We start from the raw sequence: 25,430 nt of genomic DNA on the forward strand, positions 1-25,430 counted from the left end.
GGGTAAAACTACAGTTAATTGAGGGGTTTTTTAATGCATTTCAATCATTTCTGAGGTCTACGCCCATGAACGTTGCATACTGTTAAGGCACCTGGTACAAGTACCCTGCCAAAGCGACGCTCGGCTTAAACACAATAATGATGGATGAAGCCACCAGTGAAACAAGGAATAATAGAATTGGAAGAGACCACACGGGTCATCTAGTCCAAACCCCTACAACGCAGGAATCTTTTTCCCACATTTGGGGCACAAACCCACAACTCTGGGATTAAGAGCTTCACGCTCTGCCAACTGAGTTATCCAAGGTAACTTGGGTTCATGACCGATTGGTAAGTTAACTGACAAAGTTTCTGGTGTAATAAACGTAAATCTGCCCTTATTCCTTTGTGGGGGACACAAAAGCCCTTATAGAATCCTTTGTAGGTTCTCCATCCATCAGAGAAAAGAACAGAGGCAAACCAGAGAATATTGAGAAGCAAAGCAGCTCATAAGCCTGATCTTTATTGAACTGTTGCAACAGGGTGCTCCCCTCACACGCAGGAGAAGGCAGAGGACTCAGAACCAAGGTGTGTCCGCCCTTATATAGACATTTTAAATTGCCCGCCTTGGAGTCCAAGACCACCCCCAGAAACATCATACCTACATCACAGAAGGGGTGTAGCTCAAGACTACCATCCCAGATATATCATACCTACATCACAGAAAGGGCGGTCTAGAGTGCCTTGTTTACCTCCTGTCTGGCAGGTTACCTGTTAATGCTTACTTGATTGGATACCCTGGGGAGCCTGGCCAGTCTTTTGTAATAACAAATACTTAGTTCCTGAGCCAGGTCACAAGCTCACCCTATTCATACACAGATATACCCTTAAGACAGGTTTTGTGAATGAAAAGACAATGTACGTGTTTGCTTGGTACATTTATGAACATTTATATTATATTATATATATAAATATATATGTATATATGTATATATATATATATATATAGACCTTAATGTTTTTATTTCACTGGTACTGGTTTTCCTCCACTCCAAGGAGCTGTCTCAAATGCAGTTCAGCTGGGAAGGGCAGATGACATAAAGCTGGCATACAGGCTAGACAACATACAACTGGCTCCCACATCTGCCCTCCAGAGGAGGCCAACAGCAGCACAAACACAAATATTGTGGAGGGCAATTATAGTCTCTTCCCCAGCCTCCTGGAAGTACCAACTGCTGGTGCAGGTCTTTGCTGCACTTATGGGGGTGGGGGAAATCTTAACCTCTTTAAAGTAAAGTCAACGGATTTAATGGAATTATTCCCAAGTAAGTGTATACTGTATAGAATTTGCAGTCTGCAGCTTGACACGAAGCTTAAGGATGTGTAACTACAGCTGTGTGCACACTGGAGCATTTATGTGTACATGAGTCACTGTTTTCCTGTGAAAGATTATGCACACATGAGGCACTTTCAGTTTTAGGACTCCAAACTTGATGTTTCCCTGTCCACACTAGTGGGCAGTGTTTGATGGATTATAGAACAATCCCAAAAGCCATGTTGGCTCCTAATGATTCTAAATATTTCCTCTGCAGAAGGAAAGACCTCAGAGAAACCTTTCCCAGTAGTTCTTTTCACTTGCAAATCCTGTCTTAAGGACATATTTTGTGTATGAACCCTCTGACCTGGATTCAAGAACTGAGGTATTTACCATTTTGAAAGAATAACCCAGACTGGACAGGGAATGCATTCAGTGACCATTACCAGGTATCTTGTCAGGCAGAAGTCAAGCCACACCTTCAAATTTCTGTTGTAGACCACCTCTTTCCGTGACCTATGGATGATGCTTTTGGGGTGGTCTTGGGCTAGGGGGCTGGGCAATTTCTAAAGTCTTATTTAAAACTACAGTGGTACCTCGGGTTAAGTACTTAATTCGTTCCGGAGGTCCGTTCTTAACCTGAAACTGTTCTTAACCTGAAGCACCACTTTAGCTAATGGGGCCTCCTGCTGCTGCTGCGCTGCCGGAGCACGATTTCTGTTCTCATCTTGAAGCAAAGTTCTTAACCTGAAGCACTATTTCTGGGTTAGCGGAGTGTGTAACCTGAAGCGTATGTAACCTGAAGCGTATGTAACCCGAGGTACCACTGTACTTGCACACCCTTGTTCTGGGTCCTAACCTCTTTGCAAAGGAGAGACGGGGGAAACTCTGTTTCAACAATAAATATCTTCCTTGCTTTCCTCCTTCTTTCCTCCTTTTCCATCATTCTGCCCGGACACTGAGGTCCAGCGCTGAGGGCCTTCTGGCGGCTCCCTCGCTACGAGAAGCCAAGTTACAGGGAACCAGGCAGAGGGCCTTCTCGGTAGTGGCACCCGTCCTGTGGAACGCCCTCCCAGCAGATGTCCAAGAGAAAAATAACTACCAAACTTTTAGAAGACATCTGAAGGCAGCCCTGTTTAGGGAAGCTTTTAATGTTTAATAGGTTATTGTATTTTAGTGTTTTGTTGGAAGCCGCCCAGAGTGGCTGGGGAAACCCAGCCAGATGGGCGGAGTATAAATAATAAATTATTTTATTTTTATTATTTTTATTATTATTACTCCTGTCTCCATCCATTCTTCTTTGACGGTTCATGAACCTAGGGGACTCAGAGTTTCTACAACAGTGTCCAGGGCTGCCCATTTAGTAAAAGTGCTCGCGGAGTCCAACGGCTCTGCGACCAGCGGGACTACATTGCCCATAAGCCACTGCGCGGAGCAAGGCGGGCGGCTCCGAGCGTTCCTTTTTCCCCCCGTCCGTCCACCTTTTGTCCCCCCCGACCCGTTTCCCAGCCTGATTGGTTCCTACCTAGCTTCCCTCCCGCGTCCCCGCAAGTCCCCTTTCCCCCCGTTCTTGGTCCCCGCCCTCAACTTGCCCCGCGATTGGTCGGGCCCCACCGGCCCGGAGCCGCAATTGGCTCTGCTCGGCGCACCGGCGGCAGTAAGCGAGCCGGGCTGGTGATGGAGGGAGCGCTGCTGAAATGGACCAACTATCTTTCGGGTGAGAGAGAGAGAGTCCTCAAATGGGTCGGGCTTTGCATTTGGGGAGGCGGCCTCTGCCTTCGTCGCCTCCTGCTCCCCCCATCATATGTACCCCTTTCTTCGCGTTCCTTAGCAACCCAGCTATCCCATAGGGCAGGGGATAGAACCCAGGAGTCCGGGCTTCCTCCCCCCCCGTAACCCCAGCCCCCCAAAATGCTCCCTTTCTCATTGTGCGACTTAATCCTTACATCCCTTTCCAGGAAACCCAATCTCACTTGCACCCGCTCCTTCCCCAGCCAAAGGGTTTTAATTAAGGGCTGCCATCTTTCTCTGCGCCTTGTAGCAGTTGCGTAACTGGGAAAAATTCAACGGGTACAGGTCTTTTTCCAGCAGTGGAGATGAGGGGAAGGAATAAGTGTCACCCATTCACTTCTGTTTGGTGGTTTTATTTTTCTGTGTGTGGGTTTTTTTTAAGGGTTAGGGCCGTGCTGGACCACCTCTCCATTGTAGTGAGTCACTTTCCAGGTGCTCCTGAGCAGGATGAGTCGTCCATGTCAACTAGGAGTCTTGTTTTCCGTGGTTTTTCTGCGTTTCTCATTGTAGTTGTCTGAGCACTTCCCATAGGAGGCGTGACCACAAATACAGAAGCAAAGCAAGACGTGGGGGGGGGCAGCTCTTTCCAGTATGCTGCAGGGGGGACTTTGCTTGTGGAGCATCTTCCTGTCATGCATTTGATAAATGCACAGGAGATCTTCTCTAGCAAATGCTACAGGATTTTGTCAGAGCAGCCTCCCAAGTCCCGCCCTGGCCCGGCCCAATGACAAGAGTGGGCTGCAATCTCCAAGAAAATAAACAAATACTGGTTTAAATAAAGACTATTTATAGTCAGTGTTACACCCCCATGGTGATGTTTTGTGTATTTAAGGTTAAAGCACATATACCTGTGTCAGGAGTGGGGGACATGTAGCCCTCCAGATGTGGCTGGACTACATCTCCCATCATCCTTGACCATTGACTCTGAAGGCTGGGACTGATGGGAGCGGGAGTAAAGAAAAAAAGCATCAAGAGGACCACATGCTCCCTCCCATGGTCTTTGCATCCCCCAACCCTTAGCTTTATTGTATTTTTTTTTTTCAAAAAACCCTTACAGTGATACCTCAGATTACGCACTGCCCTACTTACGAACGCTTCGGGTTACGAACTCCGCAAATCCAGAAGTAGGTGCTCCAGGTTGCGAACTTTGCCCCGGGATATAAACGCAATCCGCTTCCGGGGCCGCGGGAGGCCGCGGGTTAAGAATCCTTTGGGTTAAGAACGGACTTCTGGAACAAATTAAGTTTGTAACCCGAGGTACCACTGTATTTTAAAAATTGTATTGAAGTATGTCTGGATGGGGACGCGGGTGGCGCTGTGGGTTAAACCACAGAGCCTAGGGCTTGCCGATCAGAAGGTCGGTGGTTCGAATCCCCACGACAGGGTGAGCTCCTGTTGCTCAGTCCCTGCTCCCACCAACCCAGCAGTTCGAAAGCACGTCAAAGTGCAAGTAGATAAATAGGTACTGCTCTGGCGGGAAGGTAAGCGGCGTTTCCGTGCACTGCTCTGGTTCACCAGAAGCGGCTTAGTCATGCTGGCCACATGACCCGGAAGCTGTATGCCGGCTCCCTCGGCCAATAATGTGAGATGAGCGCCGCAACCCCAGAGTCGGTCACGACTGGACCTAATGGTCAGGGGTCCCTTTACCTTTTTATGTCTGCATGAGCTTTTGATGACACTGAGCTATTGTTCAAAGATGAAAATGTAGGATGTAGAAAATGTAGGATACACCTTGCTTCCTAATCTTTGGATCTGCTATCTGGAGGGCGTTGGGAACGGCTGGAGTTGTATATCTGTTAGCGGAGGAAAGCTTCACCATGCCAAGGGGCATCCCAGCTTCACAGGTCCCTGCTACACCTGTGGGAAGCTCTGCTGGCTTAGCTCTAATGCCAGTGGTGTACTGTTTTAAGCCCAAAACAGGGTGTTCCACTTTGATCTTCAGAGAACTCTAGGATCTCTGTCCCCAGCCAACCTGGAGATGGTGTTTTAAGGGTGTGGGAAAGGCAGGTTTGTTTTTTGTTTTAAAGAACTGCATAGGGAAGGAAACACCACTTGCTTTTCTTTCCAGTAGTACTTTGGAAGATCTCCCACTTAGATTGTCTCCACCTCACTTAGGGATGAGTGCTCCAATATACATGTATGCAAAAGGAATCGTTCAATCATGTTCCTGTTTACATGTGGGTAATTTAATTAAATTTTGATTCTCCTTGGAAACTGCTGGTGAGAGCTTGACTTGCCATGGAAAAAGGATCCTCATTTCCACATCTCTCTTTTCCCCCTCTCCTCCCACCACAGGTTGGCAGCCACGATACTTTGTACTAGAGAATGGCATCCTATCCTATTATGATTCACAGGATGACGTGGGAAAGGGTAGCAAAGGAAGCATCAAGATGGCTGTGTGTGAGATCAAAGGTTGGGGCATTTTGTGCTATTTTGTGGGCAAGTGGGGAGGGGAAGCTGTTTAGATGTCACCTTATAAATAAGCCCATAAATGTTATTAACCTGCCTCCAAAATATTAGAATCATAGAATTGCAGAGTTAGAAGGGGCCAGTTCCCAGCAGTGCAGGACTCTCAGCTAAAGCATCCATGACCGATGGCCACAGACTGTTCAATTATCTGTTCTAGGACTTTTCCAGGTATTGACCTGAAGCTGACCTGCCAGTACTTACCTGGGTCTCCCCCCCCCTTTTGAAGATAGGGATACCATTTGCCTGCCTCCAGTCTGCAAGGACCTCACCTGTTCTCCAAGAATTCTCAAAGATTATAGATAGAGGCTCTGAATAGATTGCATCTGCAAGCTCCTTTAGTGCCCTTGAATGCACGTCATCAGACCCTGGGGATTTGAATTCATTTAAAGTTGTGAGGTGTTCCTTTACCACCTCTTTTCCTACCTTGGGCTGCAGCTGTCTCTTTGCATCATTTATTCTGTTATCACCAGGTTGGGCATCGCCTTCCTTTTGGATGAAAACAGAGGCAGAGTAGGTATTGGGCAGTTGCACCTTCTCTCTATCTCCCAATAGAGTTTCTCTGGCTTCTCCATGCAGAGAACCAACTACTTGCTTGTTCTTCCTCTTGCTTCAAACATAGCCAAAGAAACCTATTATTATTAGCCTCTCTTGCAAGCCTGAGCTCATTCTGAGCTTTGGCCTGCATGACCTTATCCCTGCAACTGTTGGGTACTCAGGTATACTCTTCCTTTGTGATTTCCCCTTTCCTCCATTTCTTGTACATGCCCTTCTTAAATCTCAGCTCCTTATGCAGCCACACTGGTTTCTTTTTCTTTTTTTAAAATAAATTTTTATTGGAAATTTTATTTACAACATAACACAAACCCCCACCCCCCCAACACAGAAATCCACCCCCATCAGACACAAACATAACAAACAACAAGCATAATATACAACAATACAAACAACCAAATAAAAGACTTCCTTTATACTGTTTCTGGCATCCTTATTTACTTCTTATAAGCTGTTTCCTTTATGAATAATTATTAAGATTTTTCTAATTATAACTTAAATATCCACAAAGTCTCCTGCAGACATTAATTGAAACAAGTCCAGATGTGAATTTTAGGGCACTATTCTGTGAAGTATTCTCTGCATTTTCACCATGCTTTTTGAAATTCTTGTCTAGTATGATCTCTAATTGCATCTGTTAATCTAGCCAGTTCAATATACTCTGTTTGTCTTGCCATTCCATTTTTGTTGGCACAATTTCTTTTTTCCAGTTTTTAGCAATTAGGATCCTTGCTGCTCCTGTAGCGTAGAGGAATATTTTCTGATCTTCTCTTGCTATACCTGCGTCTGTTATCCCTAGTAGAAAAGCTTCTGTATTTTTTATAAAGTTATACTTAAACATTCTTTTAAGTTCGTCATATACTATGTTCCAGAAGCTTTTGATTTTTTCACAGGTCCACCAAACATGTATAAGTGTCCCCTCTGTTTTACCACACCTCCAGCACAGATTTGTTTTTGTCTTGTACATTTTAGCTATTTTGGTAGGTGTTAAGTACCATCTATAAAACATCTTGATTAGATTTTCCCTCAATACTTCACAGGCTGTAATTTTCCAGTTCTTTCTCCATAATTCTTCCCAAGCCACACTGGTTTCTTTAGACGCCTCCCACTTTTCTTTCTTCTTGAAATTGTCTACAAATGTGCCGTCAACATTTCACCTTTAAAAAAAAGCCCTCCCGTCCATCAATTAGTAGCCTTCATTTTCCTGCTGGCTTCAGAGAAAAAGCCCCCTCCTTCATAGACTGTATGGAAACACAGACAGATAATAACAAAACTTGCCATCTTATAATCAGACTGCTGGAGGAGGGAAGGCTCACCCCACCCCCTTCTGCTAACCTGCTGCATTTTCATGCTGGTCGTGGAGGAGTAGAATTTCCTCCCTCCACATCCAGCACAGAAATCAGTGGTTCAAGAGCTCTTGTCTCAAGGCCTCTTCACTCTAACAGACCCGAGTCTTTTGGGTGATCTGAAATATTGGCGCCAGACCCCTGGCTATATTGCTGGCCTCCAAGGCACAAGCTCAAGGCAATTTCATGTGGCCCCATTTAGCTCCCAAATCATCTCAGAGTGGCTAGAAGAGGAACTTCTCCCCTTTAACTGCATCATCTTGGACGAGCAAGGGAATAATGTTATTTAATGTAGAATGCAAAAGTGTGATTGTGTGTGTCCAGAGGGAGGTATCCCATGAAATAATTCCACCAGGACAAGGAATTATGGGTGTGTACAGAACTTCACCTTCCAGTGGCATAGCTAGCCACTCGGTTGTCCGGGGCGGCACGTATGCCCTGCGCCTGGGGGCGAGGTGTGCCACACAGCCTCCGAGGAGCCCACCCTCCACCTGCAGTGGTCCTGCAGGGCGGCTGAAGGGGAGGTGGTGGGCTAATGCAAGCCCCACACTGCCGTGGTTCGGGCACACTGCAGACCCCATGGTAAGTGCCCCCCACAGTGTGGTGCCATTGCCCCCCGCCGCCCCTAGCTACGCTTCTGTCACCTTCCTCTCCCCCCACATATCTCCTTAAATCTGTTTTCTGACGTTTCCCAACCATCTGGATCAGGTTTCCTCAACCTTGGCCCTCCAAATGTTTTTGAGACTACAATTCCCATCATCCCTGACCACTGGTCCTGTTAGCTAGGGATCATGGGAGTTGTAGGCCAAAAACATCTGGAGGGCTGAGGAAGCCTGCTCTAGAGAATATTGGGGGGCATATGGGAAAGGGAGAGGGAGGGGACATTCCATTGCACTACTGGAAGGACTATTTTGGATGCTGCCCTGCGTCTTGTGTATGAAGCCACTGGCATCTCAACATCCTCTCTGCTCTCTTTTCCCTAACTGCTTCCATAGTCCACACTACTGACCCCACTCGCATGGAGCTGGTCATCCCTGGAGAGCAGTACTTCTACCTGAAGGCAGGAGGCGCCGCTGAGAGACAGAAATGGCTCGTGGCTTTGGGCAGCTCCAAGGCCTGCCTGGGGGACAGCAGGAGCCAGAAGGAGAGAGGTTGGTTCTTTGCAAATAGCTTTGTCCTGACGAGAGTTTGAAAAGCCCAGAGTGGGATTGTGGGGCTGAGATCCGAGGATGGTGTTGGCAGAGCTGGGGGAATGTAAGGTGGGAACTTCAGGTTAAACCCTGATAAGAGTGAGGTGTTTAAGTCTCACACCTCCTTAGCAAACATCCTTGATCCTGCTTGGTCCACTTGAGGGCTCTCAACTCAGTCTAAGCCTGTGGGTCTTGCGCATGCCTTGTTGGGGAAGAGAAAGTAACCAGTTAACTAGATTCTGCCAGGTTGATTTCAACGGTTTCTCCTTGAACACCTGGTCTATCCCTGGAAAGAATGGGAAAATCCAGCTGTGGCTGGATGGTTACGTGGGAGCCGGTTTGAAGTTAAATCCTTCGAAGACAGAGGTCCTTTGGCTGGGTCAGGACGATATGGGATTGGGAGGGAACTCCCATCTCTTGCGGGGGCGCAGTTAGTGCCAGCACCGTCCGTTAAGAGTTTGGGTGTAATCTTCGACACCTCCCTCTCCATGGAGGCACAGATTGCAGCTATAACAAAGGCGGCATTTTTTCATCTCCGCCAAGCTAAGCAGTTGGCTCCTTATCTCTCTCGCCCTGACCTAGCCACTGTGATCCACGTGACGGTCACCTCCAGACTGGATTATTGTAACTCGCTCTACGTGGGGCTGCCCTTGAGACTGACCCAGAAACTCCGGCGGGTGCAGAATGCTACGGCGAGACTCCTTACGTAGTCCTCGCTGCGAGATCACATTCATCTGGTGCTATACCAGCTACACTGGCTCCCGGTGGAGTATAGGATCAGGTTTAAGGTGCTGGTTTTAACCTTTAAAGCCCTATACAGCCTAGGACCCTCGTACCTACGGGACCGCCTCTCCTGGTATGTCCCACAGAGGAACTTACGATCGGCAAACAAAAACATCTTGGAGGTCCTAGGCCACAGAGATGTTAGGCTGGCCTCAACCAGAGCCAGGGCTTTTTCGGCTGTGGCTCCGATCTGGTGGAACGCTCTGCCACAAGAGATTAGGGCTCTGCGGGACTTGACATCTTTCCGCAGGGCCTGCAAGACAGAGCTGTTCCGCCAAGCCTTTGGCCAGGGTACAGCCTGACTCCCTCCTTTGGCAGTCTTCACAGAACTCTACCCAATGATGCCATCAATTTGATTTGAAGTAATTTTTTTAATGAAATGATTTTAAAATGTTGTCTTATTTTATTGTTGTTAGCCGCCCTGAGCCCGGCTTCGGCTGGGGAGGGCGGGATATAAATAAAAATTTATTCTTCTTCTTCTTATTATTATTATTAAAATCGGACTGGATGTCAAGCTAACATGGAACTGCCAAAGAGGTGCTGCAACTCTCCAACAGTTTGATTATACTGCTGATGATGCCCTCTCCCGTTGTCTGTCGAGACAGACGGATACAGCAATGCAATTTTGCCCACGTTTTACTTACCAAGCAAGACTGAGCTATATTACTTTAACCCAGATAGCTTTGGAATTCCCAAGTTGCGTAGCACCCCCTCATGTTTGGAATTTGAAAGGTGAAAAATTCGGCACACCCTAGAGGGGGATGTTTTAAAAACATTGAGATCAGAGGTTCCCAGCCATTGGTGCATGGACCACCAATAGTCTGCAAGCCTCATTCAGGTTGTCCGTGGCGTGCCTGCATTCATATTGATTTCTAATTGTATTTTAGTGCTTATTTTATTTCTTATATTGTGTTACAATTTGAATTCTATGGAATGCAGCTTGTGATGCCACCAGGTGCAATATAAGAAGTAAAAGAAGCAGTATAAATACAAACAAAGCCCATTAGAGCCGCTACAGCAGGCAGAAAAGCCATTATGTGGTCTGTCAAGATGATCAGCAACTTTGAAATGGTCCTTAGGTGGTGGGGGAGGGGGGCAGAAAGTTTGGGAACAACTCAGATGAAGTCTTTCTTTTATTTTACTGATTTTAAATATATTTTTCCTTTTGTTACTCTCCCTGAACCTTTGGGAAGCAGTGAGTTTTCAGGCTATAGAAACAAACCACCCAGCGCGGTACAAAACTGGTTGTGTTCTCTACTTGCAGAAGAGATGACATTTGCAGTACAGTGGTACCTCGGGTTGCAGACGCTTCAGGTTACAGACTCCGCTAACCCAGAAATAGTACTTTGGTTTAAGAACTTTGCTTCAGGATGAGAACAGAAAACGTGTGGCGGTGGCACAACAGCAGCAGGAGGCCCCATTAGCTAAAGTGGTGCTTCAAGTTAAGAACAGTTTGAGGTTAAGAACAGACCTCCAGAACGAATTAAGTACTTAACCCGAGGTACCGCTGTATATCACTAGGGACACTTTCCCCTTGGAATCTTCGGTGGCCACCAGAGGGCAGTGTGGTACAGGGAGCAAATGTTATTTGACTGCCAAACTCAGCCAGTTAGTTATACAAAACAAATGAAATACTGTGAAATTCCCTGAAACGGGTAATCGACTAAAAATATTATCTTATAGAATTAAACTAAATAACAAAAATCACAAAGTTTAAGGAAAAAATTAGAAAAACCTAGAATTGAACAAAGCCTTAGCAGGATTCTGGCTACAAACCTCGTTTCACTGAACTATTCAGTTTCCTCAGAAGGAAACAGAGAAATCATAAACCTTAAATGATTTTAAACAAACTCGAGAACAGGGCTGAAACGCTCCCCTGAGTTTACAAAAAAGGTTTGAAAACCTCAATAGCAAGTTTAAGACACAGCCCTGTTTAAAGGAAGCCAAGCAGTAGTGATAAAGAGTTTTTCACAAACTCTAGTATTGCCTTTACAAAAAGGTTTTTAAAAAACCTACATAGCACAAATTCAAAAAAAGGAATACTAAGATAAGCTGTTTTAGATTTTGAACAAACTCAAGAACAGGGCTGAAATGCTCCCACGGTCTAGATGTTACTGCTGATGTTGAAGACTGTTAGTTATGGCTCTGCATTAATCTCACACCCTCCAAGCTGGCAGTAAAGCTGTGCCATGTTTTTCTGTGTCCCCACCCCCCACGCCACTTTTTTGTTTTGTTTTCGGTACGTGTCACCACTGCTTTCTGCTCCAAATAGAAATTTCACTGCACTTGGCTGTTATAAACAACAGCTCTCTTCTGCTCTCAGCAAAAGGGAAAAGACTCTTTGTGCACGCTGCTAATTTTTTCTACGATCCCTTTTTCAGTTCTTGCTCTGCTTGCTTGTCTTCCTCAGATCTGGACCTAAGCAACGAGTCCCTCGGGAGGAAGCTGTCCGAACTGCGACTATATTGCGATGTGCTGACACAGCAGGTCCTCGCCGTACAGGATGCAACACATCCTCAAGACAATGGCTCCCCTCTTGACCTCCAGGTGAGGGCAGTTTTTGAAGGATCATGCAGTTTGGGGGCCGTGGCATCAGGGAATGTTGCATTCTGCAAGCACCTGTTCCTGCAGGTGTGAGGAACCTTTGGCCCACCAGATGAGAACAGAAGCAGCTGGGAGGGGAGTTCAGAGATTTGTTGTTGTTGTTGTTGTTGTTGTTGTTGTTGTTTAGTTGTTTAGTCATGTCCGCCTCTTCGTGACCCCATGGACCAGAGCCCGCCAGGCACTCCTGTCTTCCACTGCCTCCTGCACTTTGGTCAAACTCATGCTGGTAGCTTCGAGAACACTGTCCAACCATCTCGTCCTCTGCCGTCCCCTTCTCCTTGTGCCCTCCATCTTTCCCAACATCAGGGTCTTTTCCAGGGGGTCTTCTCTTCTCATGAGGTGGCCAAAGTACAGTAGTACCTCAGGTTAAGAACTTAATTCATTCCGGAGGTCCGTTCTTAACCTGAAACTGTTCTTAACCTGAAGCACCACTTTAGCTAATGGGGCCTCCTGCTGCCGCCGCGCCGCCAGAGCATGATTTCTGTTCTCATTCTGAAGCAAAGTTCTTAACTCGAGGTACTATTTCTGGGTTAGCGGACTCTGTAATCTGAAGCGTGTGTAACCCGAGGTACCACTGTGTGGAGCCTCAGCTTCAGGATCTGTCCTTCCAGTGAGCACTCAGGGCTGATTTCCTGCAGAATGGATCGGTTTGATCTTCTTGCAGTCCATGGGACTCTCAAGAATCTCCTCCAGCACCATAATTCAAAAGCATCAATTCTTCGGCGATCAGCCTTCTTTATGGTCCCAGCTCTCACTTCCATGCATCACTACTGGGAAAACCATAGCTTTAATTATACGGACCTTTGTTGGCAAGGTGATGTCTCTGCTTTTTAAGATGCTGTCTAGGTTTGTCACTGCTTTTCTCCCAAGAAGCAGGCATCTTTTAATTTCGTGCCTGCTGTCACCATCTGCAGTGATCATGGAGCCCAAGAAAGTAAAATCTCTCACTGCCTCCATTTCTTCCCCTTCTATTTGCCAGGAGGTGATGGGACCAGTGGCCATTTAATAATAATTATTATAATTATAATTATAAGTTGTGTGGCCTTGTTTCTTAATTTAATCCTTTTACATTGTTTTGTATGTTTTGTGGTATTTTAGGTATTGTGGTTTGCTGCTATTTTTGTCGATTATAGATGAGTAATTTTTCATTGGAATTGATAAGTGTAAACTGTTTAATTATTACCTGCTGATGTTTAATTTTAGTGTTTACTATTGGATTCTAATGCATTATTGCATACTGCTTTATTTGGTATAAGTTGTTTATTTTAAAGTTATTGTGACTTTTCATGTAGGATCTGATTGTTACTATTAATGTTTGATGTTTTCTTATTATTTTTGTGTGTGTTGGAGGCCGCCTAGAGTGGCTGGGGCAACCCAGCCAGATGGGCGGGGTATTATTAATAATAATGATGATGATGATGATGATGATGATGATGTTGCTGAACTCCAACGCCCAGCATCCCTGCCCATTGGCCATGACTGCAAGGGCTGATGGGCTGTTGTATTCCAGGAACATATTGGTGGGCCAAAGGTTCCCCACTCCTCTGTTCCAGGGTGCTTAGTGGAGAACATACCCCCCGGGTCATTTGTGAGCAAAATGTTGTCTCCCTCTGACCTCTGTCGGGCAGGAATGCGGAACGTTGGCCAGCTGAACCTCAGCCCAGCTGCCACAGCCAGTGGATGGAGATAATAGAAGTTCTGGAGTGCTGATGGTTCTCCATTCCTGCTATAGGAGATCCGAGAGAAAACAGCCAAGGATTGCTGTAGCCCTTGGAATTAAGGAATAGAAGCCCAGCCCACGATCCACAAGGCACCACAATTATATTCAGAGATGCTTTGGGGTTATGAGAGGCAGCTGTTTCTGCTGTGGATGCAGCAAGGGCAAGGCTGGTCCAAGACGTTTTTGTTTTCTTGGGGTGGAAAACTGACAAGGCACTACTCCTAGTTGATGCCACCCACAGCGATGTTCAAAGCTGTAACCTTGGAGAGCCAGTGCCAAAGGGGTGGATGAACTACCTCGAGAGAAGAAGTTTTGTCTGCACTGAGCTCAGTGCGCCTAGGGAGTCTCCCATTTGTTCATTGCGGTGCTTGTGGTGTAGCCCTCCCACTTGGCTGCGCAGTCTTAGTTTTCACATACAGAACCATTTATTTGAAAGCTCCCCTTGCCCCCTGTATGGGCACTAATGTGGCGCAGAGCTAGGTTACCTTAGCAGCAGAATCTTTGAACTGGCCCTGGGCTGAAGTGTCTTGGGACTTGCACTGAGTCGCTGAGGCCCTGAAGGTCAGGCTGCTCAAGCTTCCTCCTCACTCCTCTTCCTGCTCTTGGCTTCCTCCAGAAGATGAACGAAGCGTAGGACGTTCTTTATGTATGCTACAACAGCAGCAAGAGTTCTTCTAGCAAAGTACTGGAAGACACAAGAACTACCCACACTGGAAGAGTGGCAGACGAAAGTGATTGATTATATGGGACTGGCCGAGATGACTGGCAGAATCTGTGACCAAGGGAAAGAGACGGTGGAAGAAGATTGGAAGAAATTTAAAGTTTATCTTAAGAACTGTTGTAAAATTGATGAGTGCTAAAATGTCATGGGTAATGTAAAACAGAATTGCAGTGATAAATAATTGGGTAAGAGGAAAAAGATTAGAAACTGAATTACAAGTATTGAAATTAGGGGTTGCTGGAAAAGTTTAAAACAGGGATGCAGAAAAGGGAGGTATGGGGAAGTCGTGGAAACAAGGTTCAAGAAAGAGAGGTTAAGAAATTATACGTGTTTACATGTTTGCCTGTTTATGTGTCGTCAATTGTTAGTTGTATTGTGTTTTAATATATGTTGTAAAATCAATAAAAATTTATTACAGAAGATGAACGAAGCGTCATCCTTGTTGCGAGCGACCTGCAGCCAGTTCATCTCCACGCTAGAAGAGTGCATGAAATTTGCAAACACCCGATTAGCTCCTGAGCTGTACCACCCTTTGACGGTCCCCCAGCCTTTTGACTTTGTGGGCACCAAACTCCCACATTCTCACCGGGTGAGTCCAATCGTTCGTTCGTTCGTTCCTTGTATTTATATTCTGCCTTTCCACCCAGATAGGAAGTGCTAACAGATTAAAGTCTGAAATGCAACATACATATATAATATTCCTTGGAAAGGGAATTTCGCAAGTGCGGTGGGAGTGGGTGACGCTGTGGTCTAAACCACTGAGCCTCTTGGGCTTGCTGATCAGAAGGTCGGCGGTTCGAATCCCCCGACAGGGTGAGCTCCCGTTGCTCTGTCCCAGCTCCTGCCAACCTAGCAGTTTGAAAGCATGCCAGTGCAAGTAGATAAATAGGTACCACTCTGGCAGGAAGGTAAACGGCATTTCTGTGCGCTCTGGCTTCTGTCACGGTGTTCTGCTGTGCCAGAAGCAGTTTAGTCATGCTGGCCACCTGACCTGGAAAGCTGTCTGTGGACAAACGCCGGCTCCCTTGGCCTGAAAGCGAGATGAGTGCCACACCCCATAATTGCATTTGACTGGACTTAACTGTCCAGGGGTCCTTTACCCTTTGCCTTTTACCTGCTGCGGTGCCCTGTTCTTCACCTTTGTTAATTTAGTCTCTTGGTTCCCTTGGACTTACAGGGAGGGTATTAATTGAAGAGCTAGTTTGAGAACCCCCATTTTTCACGATGTTAAGGTTTTGAAGAAACCCTGGTATGAGAAGTGATGGTGTGTTTTCGTATGGCATCAGAGGATAGTCTGGAAGGAGCTTATTTGTGGTGAGAAATGAAGACACCTGTCCTATACAATGGGGCACTTTCATATCTTGGTTCGCTGCTACTGCAGATCAGGCATGAGTCAACTCCCATTTCCCAATCCTGCTGCAGTTAGTCCAAAGATCAATCTCAAAAAACCTAATGTGGGTTCTGGCGGTTCCCTTATTGTGAGAAGTGAGGTTACAGGGAACCAGGCAGAGGGCCTTCTCGGTGGTGGCGCCCATCCTGTGGAACACCCTCCCACCAGATGTCAAGGAAATAAACAACTACCTGACTTTTAGAAAACATCTGAAGGCAGCCCTGTTTAGGGAAGTTTTTAATGTTTGATGTATTTTTCATGTATTTAATATTCTATTGGGAGCTGCCCAGAGTAGCCTGGGAAACCCAGCCAGATGGGCGGGGTATAAAATCTTTAAAAATAAATAAATAAATAAATAAATTGTTGTTGTTGGCGGGGTATAAATTGTTGTTGTTGTTTTAAGTTGACTTGCTTTCAACTAGAGCTGTAGGACTTGAGTGCAGCACAGTCCTTAACAGTTCTATGCAGAAGTCTGTCATATTGATTTCAAGTAAGTGGGTTTAGGATTGCAGCCTTAATTTGGGTCAGTCAATTTAAAAAATATTTTGCTTAAGCAAAATAGGTGTTCCATTTGTAAACGGGAGCAGGTTGGTTAAGGAGAGGCTGAAGGATGATGAGTAATTTTATTATTTTTCAATTTGCTGTGTCTGAAGTGGTGACCCTAACCCACATTTGCAAGGTTGAACGCAGCAGAGAGGCTCTAATTATTCCTGCATTATCTTAAGATTTCTAATGTACGGCTTGCTATTTGTGGTTTACTTGGTTTTATATTGCCTTATAGCCTGTCTGATTTTTGCATGTGGCCTGTTTTTCAATGCTTATGTTTTTAAATCACTTGCTTTCCAGAGGGCATTGGTTACTGGGCAGTATACAGATTCGGTTCACAAACAAATGTGCAACTCTGGAATATCAGGATGTTGTTATATTGTGCTTGCGTTCTCATTGCCATGGAATCCCACCCCCCACTTTTATTTTTCCAGGTAAGGCGCTCCATGAGCCACACAGGCATAGCCTCATCAGAAAGGTAAGCACTCATAGGAAGGTAAGAAGTGATGGACAGACACACTCTAGCCTGACTCAAAAAACTGTTTGCTTTGCCCAAGCATTCCCGGGCAGTGCTCAGTAGGGGGGAAATGTGGAGCCTCTTGAGCCTTGGCTGAGAAAGTTAGCAAGGCACCCTCCCTTTTCTCTGCCAGTTCCCCTCCCTCCTTCCCAAGCAAAGAATCTTACTGCGAAAGGTGAGCAGGGAGGGCTTAGCAGAGACAAGAAAACAGAAGATCACATCTTCAGTCCCCAGCATCTCCCGGTTGGGCTGGAATTGTTCCCTGCTCAAACCCCGGGAGAGCCGCTGCTTCTCAGTGTCACCAGAACTGAGCTAAAAGGACTGTTGGTTTGACTTGGGTTCACTCAAGGCCTGCAAAATGCCTCATGCCCTCTTTGCTGCTAGGTATCTATTTTTTCAAGGGTAAGGTTTTTTGCTTGGGAAAGGGGTTAGGGGACTGAGTGGGAAGGGCTGGCAAGTAGGGTGGATGAAAATCAATGATTTAAAAAAAAATAAAAAATAGGATTTTTTAAAATTTAAATTGGATTTTTATTATTATTACTTGTTGGAGGAAAAATCATCCTAGAGGTAGTTTTCTTTTTAAGTTGCATTATAGTTTAGGATTTAAGGATTTGTTTTAAGTTTTTCATGTGTGCTAAAACTCAGTCTAAGTTTAAAAAAACAAATTGTTTAACCACATCAGTTAACAAGCATGGATACATATGCTATAATGTTGTTGTTTTAGTTAAATAAATTGTTTAAATTCTTATTAAGGAAATGATAATTTTTCTCCTTCCAATAAAGTCCAGCAGAAAAAGTTGTCCAAATATAAACAACTTATTACAACCTTACAATAATTACATAATTATCTGTCTATGTATTTCTAATAGTATAACCAAATCAGTAATTTTTGATATAGCTGTAAAAACTACTCTGAAAAATTATTATTCCAAAAAGGAAACCTTTCTTTTATGTTTCTTTTATTGTATTTCTTTTTATATGATCTTTTAAATTTATGTTTTTGTAAAACTCCAATAAATATCTTTTAAAAACAAAAAAACAAAAAGGAAACCTTCATCTGGTTGTAAATATTAAGGTTATACCAGCAAGAATGAATCTTTCTGCAAAAAAAATACGATTTAAATGAAGACTTACTGACTAGTGATTTAAACCGTGATTTAAATCAATTTGATTTAAACCAAATCCACCCTGCTGGCAGGTGACAACCCCATTACAAACCAGGCCTGCTTAGAAAAATTTCCAAGCTGACAGAGCCCACATTCCAAACCTCCTTGGTTCTAAATTGTTTTATTTCGTTGTCCCGTTGCCTGATTGTTCTCTACAGTGGATCTGGGCAACAGGAAATGCCTGGTGTTGTGCTATGGAAATGAGAGTGCCTATTTCCTCTCCCCCCCACCCCCGCCCAAGCCAGGGATGAATTCTGTAGTCCGTATTTATCTTACGCAAGGTGCTTATTGGGACACGGGTGGCGCTGTGGGTTAAACCACAGAGCCTAGGACTTGCCGATCAAGAAGGTTGGCGGTTCGAATCCCCGCAACAGGGTGAGCTCCCGTTACTTGGTCCCTGCTCCTGCCAACCTAGCAGTTTGAAAGCACGTCAAAGTGCAAGTAGATAAATAGGTACCGCTCCGGCGGGAAGGTAAACAGTGTTTCCGTGCGCTGCTCTGGTTCGCCAGAAGCGGCTTAGTCATGCTGGCCACATGACCCGGAAGCTGTACGCCGGCTCCCTCGGCCAATAAAGCGAGATGAGCGCTGCAACTCAAGAGTCGGTCACGACTGGACCTAATGGTCAGGGGTCCCTTTACCTTTACCTTTAAGGTGCTTATTTTGCATAGCACACCCTGCTTTTTTGTGCGCAGCGCATCCCCACCTATGCTTACTCGGGAATAAGTTCCCTGGAAATCTTCCCTTGCAGAGCTCTGGAGCAGGCTCGGGTCTTGCCTGCACCCGCCAAGGGCACCGTGACGGTTCTGCGCAACTTGGAGGAGATGGTGATGTTTCGCTCACAGCAGTGGGGGCAGCCGGGTTCCCAGTCCGAAAGCGCCCCCAGCACCATCGTCGAAGAAGCAGTTGGTAGGGGCTGCCACGAGAAAACTGCATGAGGTTAACGTGGGAGGGGAGAGGCGGTGAGTTTTGGTAGCCAGGCAGCCTTACCCTCGGCCCTGTAAAAACAATAATAATTGGAGCATGCTGCCTTTCTTCCATTAGCAATTATAACTGCCGTATTTTTCGCTCTATAAGACACACTTTTTCCCTCCTAAAAAGTAAGGGGAAATGTGTGTGTGTGTTATGGAGCGAATGCAGGCTGTGCGGCTAAGCCAGAAGCCAGAGCAGTGAGAGGGAGCGCTGCACAACGCTCCCTCTCGCTGTTCTAGCTTCTGGCTTAGCCATGCGAAGCCTCCGCAGGGCAGCGGGGAGTCTTCATCCCGCTGCCCTGCGGAGGCTTCGCACGGCTATTCCCCGTCAGTCCCTTTTCCCTCCTCGGGGAAAAGCCCCCAAAAGCCGCAAACACGCACCGCACGCTCTTTAAAGGGAGCGCGGCTCTTGTGGGCTTTTCCCCAAGGAAAAAGCTGTCCTCCCACCTCGTAGAAAAGCCCGCAAGAGCTGCACTCCCTTTAAAGAGCGCACAGCTCTTGGCTGGCTTTTGCGGGAGGTGGGGGAAGGGACAGAGGGCAGCTTAGCCGCGCGCAGCCTCTTCCGGGCAGGGGGAGCCTTCATCCCGCTGCCCGGGAGAGGCTTTGTGCGGCTATCCCAGAAGCCAGAACAGCAAGAAGCTATCTCAGAAGCCAGATCCCTCTTGCTGTTCTGGGTTCTGGGATTCAGAATATTTTTTTTCTTGTTTTCCTCCTCCAAAAGCTAGGTGCATCTTAGGGTCAGGTGCGTCTTATAGAGCGAAAAATACGGTAAAGGGTTGGGGGGATGGAGAGGATTCCCAGGGCCTACCTTTCCACTGAAGGTGAGAGGGTGCCGGTGGGTATTGGGGAGTTTGGGGCTTGGATTGTAACCTAATCCAGCAAGCAGCAGCCACCAGGGTGACCTTGGGCTAGTCACACTTCTCTGAAATCTCTCAGCCACACTCACCTCACAGAGTGTTTGTTGTAGGGGAGGAAGGGAAAGGAGAATGTTAGCCACTTTGAGACTCCTTCGGGTGATAAAACAGGATATCAAATCCAAACTCTTCTTCTTCAGTGTGGCTGTGCTATCCTAAAACCACCTCCAGTATTATACTAGAAGGTGGTTGGTGAGGATTTTTTGCCTGCATTGCTATTGAATATACGATCTCATCTTTACTACAAGGACCTTGTCGATGGGAAACAAACAAAGGAATTAGGCTGGAGACAGGTTAATAATTTTAAAGAGTTGAAAGCGGGTTGAAGAAGGCATCCCATCCTGTCGTTGCGCACCAGGCATGGCTAAGCTGTGGCCTTCGAGGTGTTGCTCAAATTCAGCTCCCATCCGCTCCGACTAATGCCTGGGCTGGTTGCAGCGGATGGCTGTAGGAGTCCAAAACTGTCTAGAGGACAACATCTGAGCCACCCCTGGGTGTGTGTGCACAACACTCACTTGTCCCACAGTCACCTACGATCAAACAAGTTTGGGGTGGTTTTTAAAAACATTGTGGAGCTGGTTTGCCCCTGGCAAAAGTAGAAAGAGCAAATGTTCCAGCCCTTTACCTTTCCGATATTTAATCTGGGAAACATATATGGTTAGAGTTCCTCTTCTGCAGGATTTTGCTTGCCCCTTGCCTCTGGGTGGGCTGTGTGGCCTCGGAGGGTGTTGGTAGGATGTCTGTGCTCAGGAGTGGAAGCCGCCACGCTCTCTCACTCCCGGTTTCTTCCTCTTTTTCATCTCAGACGTCCTCTCGTCGGACCAGGACTCTCCAGTGGACTCAGCTGGCGGGGACCAACGACTGTAATCTGGATATTGGCATTGCCGCAGCTCTTGTCGACACTTTGGAGCCATCCTTGCTGCTAGCTAGTTAGCTAGCTAGCTAGCTAGAAGAACTGGCCCAGGGCTCCCTCCTCTAGTTTAGGAATAGCCTTGGCCTGCAGGGTGTGATGGCGGAAGCATCCTTTGCTCCTAGGAAGGCGGTGTGCATGAAGGGCAAGGAGTAGATGCCAGACTTGGTTCTGTGCTTCAGTCTTGTAGTTGCCAAGGTGCGTCTGAGAATGCTGCCCAGCTCCGCTGGCTTTTACAAAGCAGTCCTCCGTGAGAAGGGATGCGGTCTGGGCAGCGGGATAGTGATTAGCTCTCCATGCTGGATTGGGTGTGACGGAAGTGGCGGTCCTGATGAGAGCCTGGGGTGCTTCGGAGGCAGCTTCTGATTGGACAGGTTGCCCCCAGCGCTCTCCGGGGGCTGTCCCCAGTGGTCCTATGCTCTTATTAGGTCAGTGGTTTGGTCACCAGTGTAGCTAGAGCCCGGGGACCTGTGGTCTGTGGCAGATGTAAAGCACCTTCATCCCTCTCACCGGCATAAGATCTGTCGCTTGGTCAAACCTTGTTTGCTTTGCTCCCGGATGTCTTGGGAAGTGCCCTGCTGGTTTGACTCTCGGCCAGGATCTTTTTTTGCCTAGGAATCTGCTCCAGGAAGGACTTCCTTGCTGAGCATTCTTCCTCCTTCCTCAGCAGAGAGCTCTTCCTGCAAGCCGCTCTTCCCCCAAAGAGACACTTACACACCCCGGCATCGAACTTGCAGGACAGGTTGTAGTATTCTTCTCGATGCTTTCTCCCTGCTTCTCTTCAGCAGAGGCGCTGGCCCTGAGCGAATGTCCAAGGTAGGAATAGCAGCCTCTTTGGACCTCTGATCTCACAGCAACATTGGGCTGCTTCCCTCTGCACAGCGTGGGACCGGGGTCAGCTGACCACAACCAGTCACATACCAAACATCAAATTGACTCTACTGTCGTTTGCTGTACGGGAACTTACTGTTTTGTCTTGTTGGGTTCTCTGCCACTTCCGTTTTTGTAGGGATCTTGTGCGGTTCTCCCTTCTCTCGTTCCTTTCTCCCTGTTCCACACACGCAGACACCCCGCAAACCCGCCCGGTCTCTGGAGCCCGTTCCCATGACAAGCCCTGCCCAAAGATCAGACTCTAATTTTGAATGAAGACTCTAATTTTGAAACAAACACTTGCGTCATGACAATATGTTGCTTTTTCCCTGCGGGGCTGGAAGGAGGCACCGAAGGTGTTTTCCTGTAGGAGAAGCAGAGCCCAAAAAAACACAACCCTTCTCCTGGCTGCTTGAAACGGCTGTAGCAAGCGAGGCGATCGGACGGGTCGTCTCGTCTGCTACACCAGCGGCAAAATCGGGGGTCTGTGCGCACCTGCAAATGTTCCCTGTCTGCACCGAGGAACAGGTGGTTGTTTCTTTTATATAAACAATTGTTGCATCACCAAAGCCCATCGCAGAACCAGGGTGCAGGTGACTCATAACAGCAGAAACATACCAGGAACATCAGGGGCTATTTCTGGCTCTCATATTGCACTCTGCTTTTCTGCCTCCCCTACACAGCGGCTTCCTTGGCGTGCATTTAATTTCTTTATTGGGTACTTTAAATAATTGAGTGGGCAAGGGCTGGGTTTTTATGGCAGCTCAGGCTGCTTCCTTAGTAGTTTCTTGAGCAAGGGAAGGGCATATGCACCCCACCCACCCCCAAACAGATTCAGAGGCACTCCATTCATCTCCTTGGTGCCTTCAGCAAGAACCGGCACCCAAACCCAAGCCTCTTGTGCACCAGTTTGCAGATCCTCCACCAGCTGAGGCTTCCCATTCCCTTCAGTGTTGTTGGACAGCTCTGCACATTCAGATCTTCAGAGTTCCTTCCACCTCTACAGTTCTGTGATTCTATGAAGCTTCAGTTGTTAGATTAATCAACTAATCTGTGAAACTGAGAGTTAGGGGGACACTTGCTCGCTTACTGTAACAAGCAATTGAAAGAAACCTGCCTAGGTCTGGAGAATAGCTTCTGGCAACAAAATTATAAGTTATTTCTTCAGTATCACAGAAAGGGACCTACGCTGAGATGCTGGTCCTGTGCAAAAAATGGTCAACTGATTTATCAAAAAGCAGGAGATGGACTTGCAGTCCTTGCAGTGTGACCTAAAAAGGTAAAGGGACCCCCGGCCATTAGGTCCAGTCGTGACCGACTCTGGGGTTGCGGCGCTCATCTCGCTTTATTGGCCGATGTGGCCAGCATGACTAAGCCGCTTCTGGCGAACTAGAGCAGCGCACGGAAACACCGTTTACCTTCCCGCTGGAGCGGTACCTATTTATCTACTTGCACTTTGTGCTTTCAAACTGCTAGGTGGGCAGGAGCAGGGACCGAGCAACGGGAGCTCACCCCGTCGCCGGGATTCAAACCACCGACCTTCTGATCGGCAAGTCCTAGACTCTGTGGTTTAACCCACAGCGCCACCCGCGTCACTGCAGTGTGACCTACTTACACACAGTTGAAAGCAGGCCCTACTGTGTTCATGGGATATATACATGTGTGCATTGGACTGTAGTCTATGATCCTAATCCAGCTCAATGCTGTACAGTGGTACTTTCTGGGACTGATGCGAGTTGTAGCTCAGCAACATCTCGAAGGTCACAAGTTCCCCACCCTAGGTGTATAATCATTTCCTGTTAGCATACCTCAACATAGATGGGAATTCAGGACTCAGCGTGAGAAAGTGAGAAGCCATGATTGTAGAATCGTAGTGTTGGAAGGGAACCCAGGGGTCATCTAGTCCAACCCCCTGCAATGCAGGAATCTCAGCTAAAGCATCCATGACAGATGGCCCTCCAAGCTCTGCTTAAAAACCACCAAGGAAGGAGAGTCCACAACCTACCGAGGGAGACCGTTCCATGGTGGCTTCAGGGTTTTTGTGACAGTCCCGGCATTGTCAGGTCAGTTGGAGACAATGATACAGTGGTACCTCGGGTTAAGAACTTAATTCGTTCTGGAGGTCTGTTCTTAACCTGAAACTGTTCTTAACCTGAGGTACCACTTTAGCTAATGGGGCCTCCCGCCGCTGCCGCACGATTTCTGTTCTCATCCTGAAGAAAAGTTCTTAACTTGAGGTACTATTTCTGTGTTAGTGGAGTCTGTAACCTGAAGCATCTGTAACCCGAGGTACCACTGTAGTCTATGATCCCAATCCCTTAGGACACACACACACACACACACACACACACACACACAGAAGCTGACAATGGCCAAGTAAGTCCAACACAACTTCCACTAAGGAGGACATTTCCGAAAACAATAATAACGAGATTGGTAAAAAGGAATATGAAAGGGGAATTCAAGGGGGGTGGGATATTCAAAGCCATAATAGTAGATCAGCTAGACTACGTACTCCAAATCAGGTAAGGTACTACCAAAGGCCAAGAGGACACCAGCATGGGTAGCAAGAGGAGACCAGAAGGTTTACTTCAGAACATGGGAATCTTGACCAAATAGGTGTGTCCAGAGCAGTGATCTTTGAGAATTCAAATGTGAACTTGCTGACCTTACAACAAAAATATATAACTTGTCTCTGTGATCGACCTCTGTACAGGAGAGGAGAAAGTTGCCAAGGCAATGCCAGTTTTTTAGAAAATGGATAATGGTGGGTGGGTCTGGGAAATCAGGCAACTTTGTTCGGTGCCTGTTCTGGGTAAATTGGTTGAAAGCATATTTGAAGATAAAATGATCACATGTAATGTGAAGAATATAAATATAAAATGAAAAAGAATCAGCATGGCTTCTGTAAAGGTAAGTCTTGCCTCAATAACCTTTTAGAGTTCTTTGAAAGCACCAGCAAGCAGGTACAGCGAAGGGGGGAAAGTATTTGATCCCCTGCTAAATTGGCCCGTTTGCCCCCTGACGAAGAAATGACCAGTCCATAATTTTAATGGTAGGTTTATTGTAGCTGTGAGAGACAGAATAACGACAGGAAAAACCCCAGAAACCTAGAAGACAAAAGTCAGAGATTGATGTGCATTATAAGGAGGGAAATAAACACTTGATCCCTTTGCAAAATATGACTTAGTACTTGGTGGCAAAACCCTTGTTGGCAATTACAGAGGTCAGACGTTTCTTGTAGGTGGCCACCAGGTTTGCACACATCTCAGGAGGTATTTTGTCCCACTCCTCTTTGCAGATCCTCTCCAAGTCAGTGAGATTTTGATGCTGATGTGTAGCTACTCGAACCTTTAGCTCCCTCCACAGATTTTTGATGGGATTAAGGTCTGGAGACTGGCTAGGCCACTCCAGGACCTTAATGTGCTTCTTCTTGAGCCACTCCTTTGTTGTCTTGGCCGTGTGTTTTGGGTAACTGTCATGCTGGAATACCCATCCTCAACCCATTTTCAATGCCCTGGCTGAGGGAAGGAGGTGCTCACCCAAGATCTGGTGATACATGGTCCTGTCCATTGTCCCTTCGATGTGGTGAAGGTGTCCTGTCCCCTTAGCAGAAAAACACCCTCAAAGCATAATATGTCCCCCTCCATGTTTGACGGTAGGGATGGTGTTCTTGGGGT

General features: G+C 46.7%; 1 protein-coding gene across 5 annotated transcripts in view; it reads left to right on the forward strand.

Moving 5' to 3' along the window:
* Nucleotides 1-22,047, forward strand: part of LOC310755939 (pleckstrin homology domain-containing family A member 3-like) — a 28,772-nt gene extending 6,725 nt beyond the window's left edge. For 2 of the 5 annotated variants that reach the window (XM_083599481.1, XM_083599480.1), the window contains exons 2-8: nucleotides 5,380-5,496; nucleotides 8,447-8,602; nucleotides 11,835-11,971; nucleotides 14,888-15,058; nucleotides 16,840-16,883; nucleotides 18,837-18,994; nucleotides 20,776-22,047. In XM_083599481.1, coding sequence (XP_083455607.1) covers nucleotides 5,475-5,496; nucleotides 8,447-8,602; nucleotides 11,835-11,971; nucleotides 14,888-15,058; nucleotides 16,840-16,883; nucleotides 18,837-18,994; nucleotides 20,776-20,837 — 750 coding nt within the window. In that variant the 5' untranslated portion in view covers nucleotides 5,380-5,474 and the 3' untranslated portion in view covers nucleotides 20,838-22,047. Of the gene's footprint in view, nucleotides 1-2,788; nucleotides 3,011-5,379; nucleotides 5,497-8,446; nucleotides 8,603-11,834; nucleotides 11,972-14,887; nucleotides 15,059-16,839; nucleotides 16,884-18,836; nucleotides 19,048-20,775 lie in introns of those variants that run through there. The other 3 variants (XM_083599479.1, XM_083599483.1, XM_083599482.1) reach the window with 3 other exon arrangements.
* The last annotated feature ends 3,383 nt before the right edge of the window (nucleotides 22,048-25,430 follow it).

Source organism: Podarcis filfolensis (genome assembly GCF_964270895.1).
Source record: "Podarcis filfolensis genome assembly, chromosome: 2".
Taxonomy (NCBI): Eukaryota; Metazoa; Chordata; class Lepidosauria; order Squamata; family Lacertidae; genus Podarcis; species Podarcis filfolensis.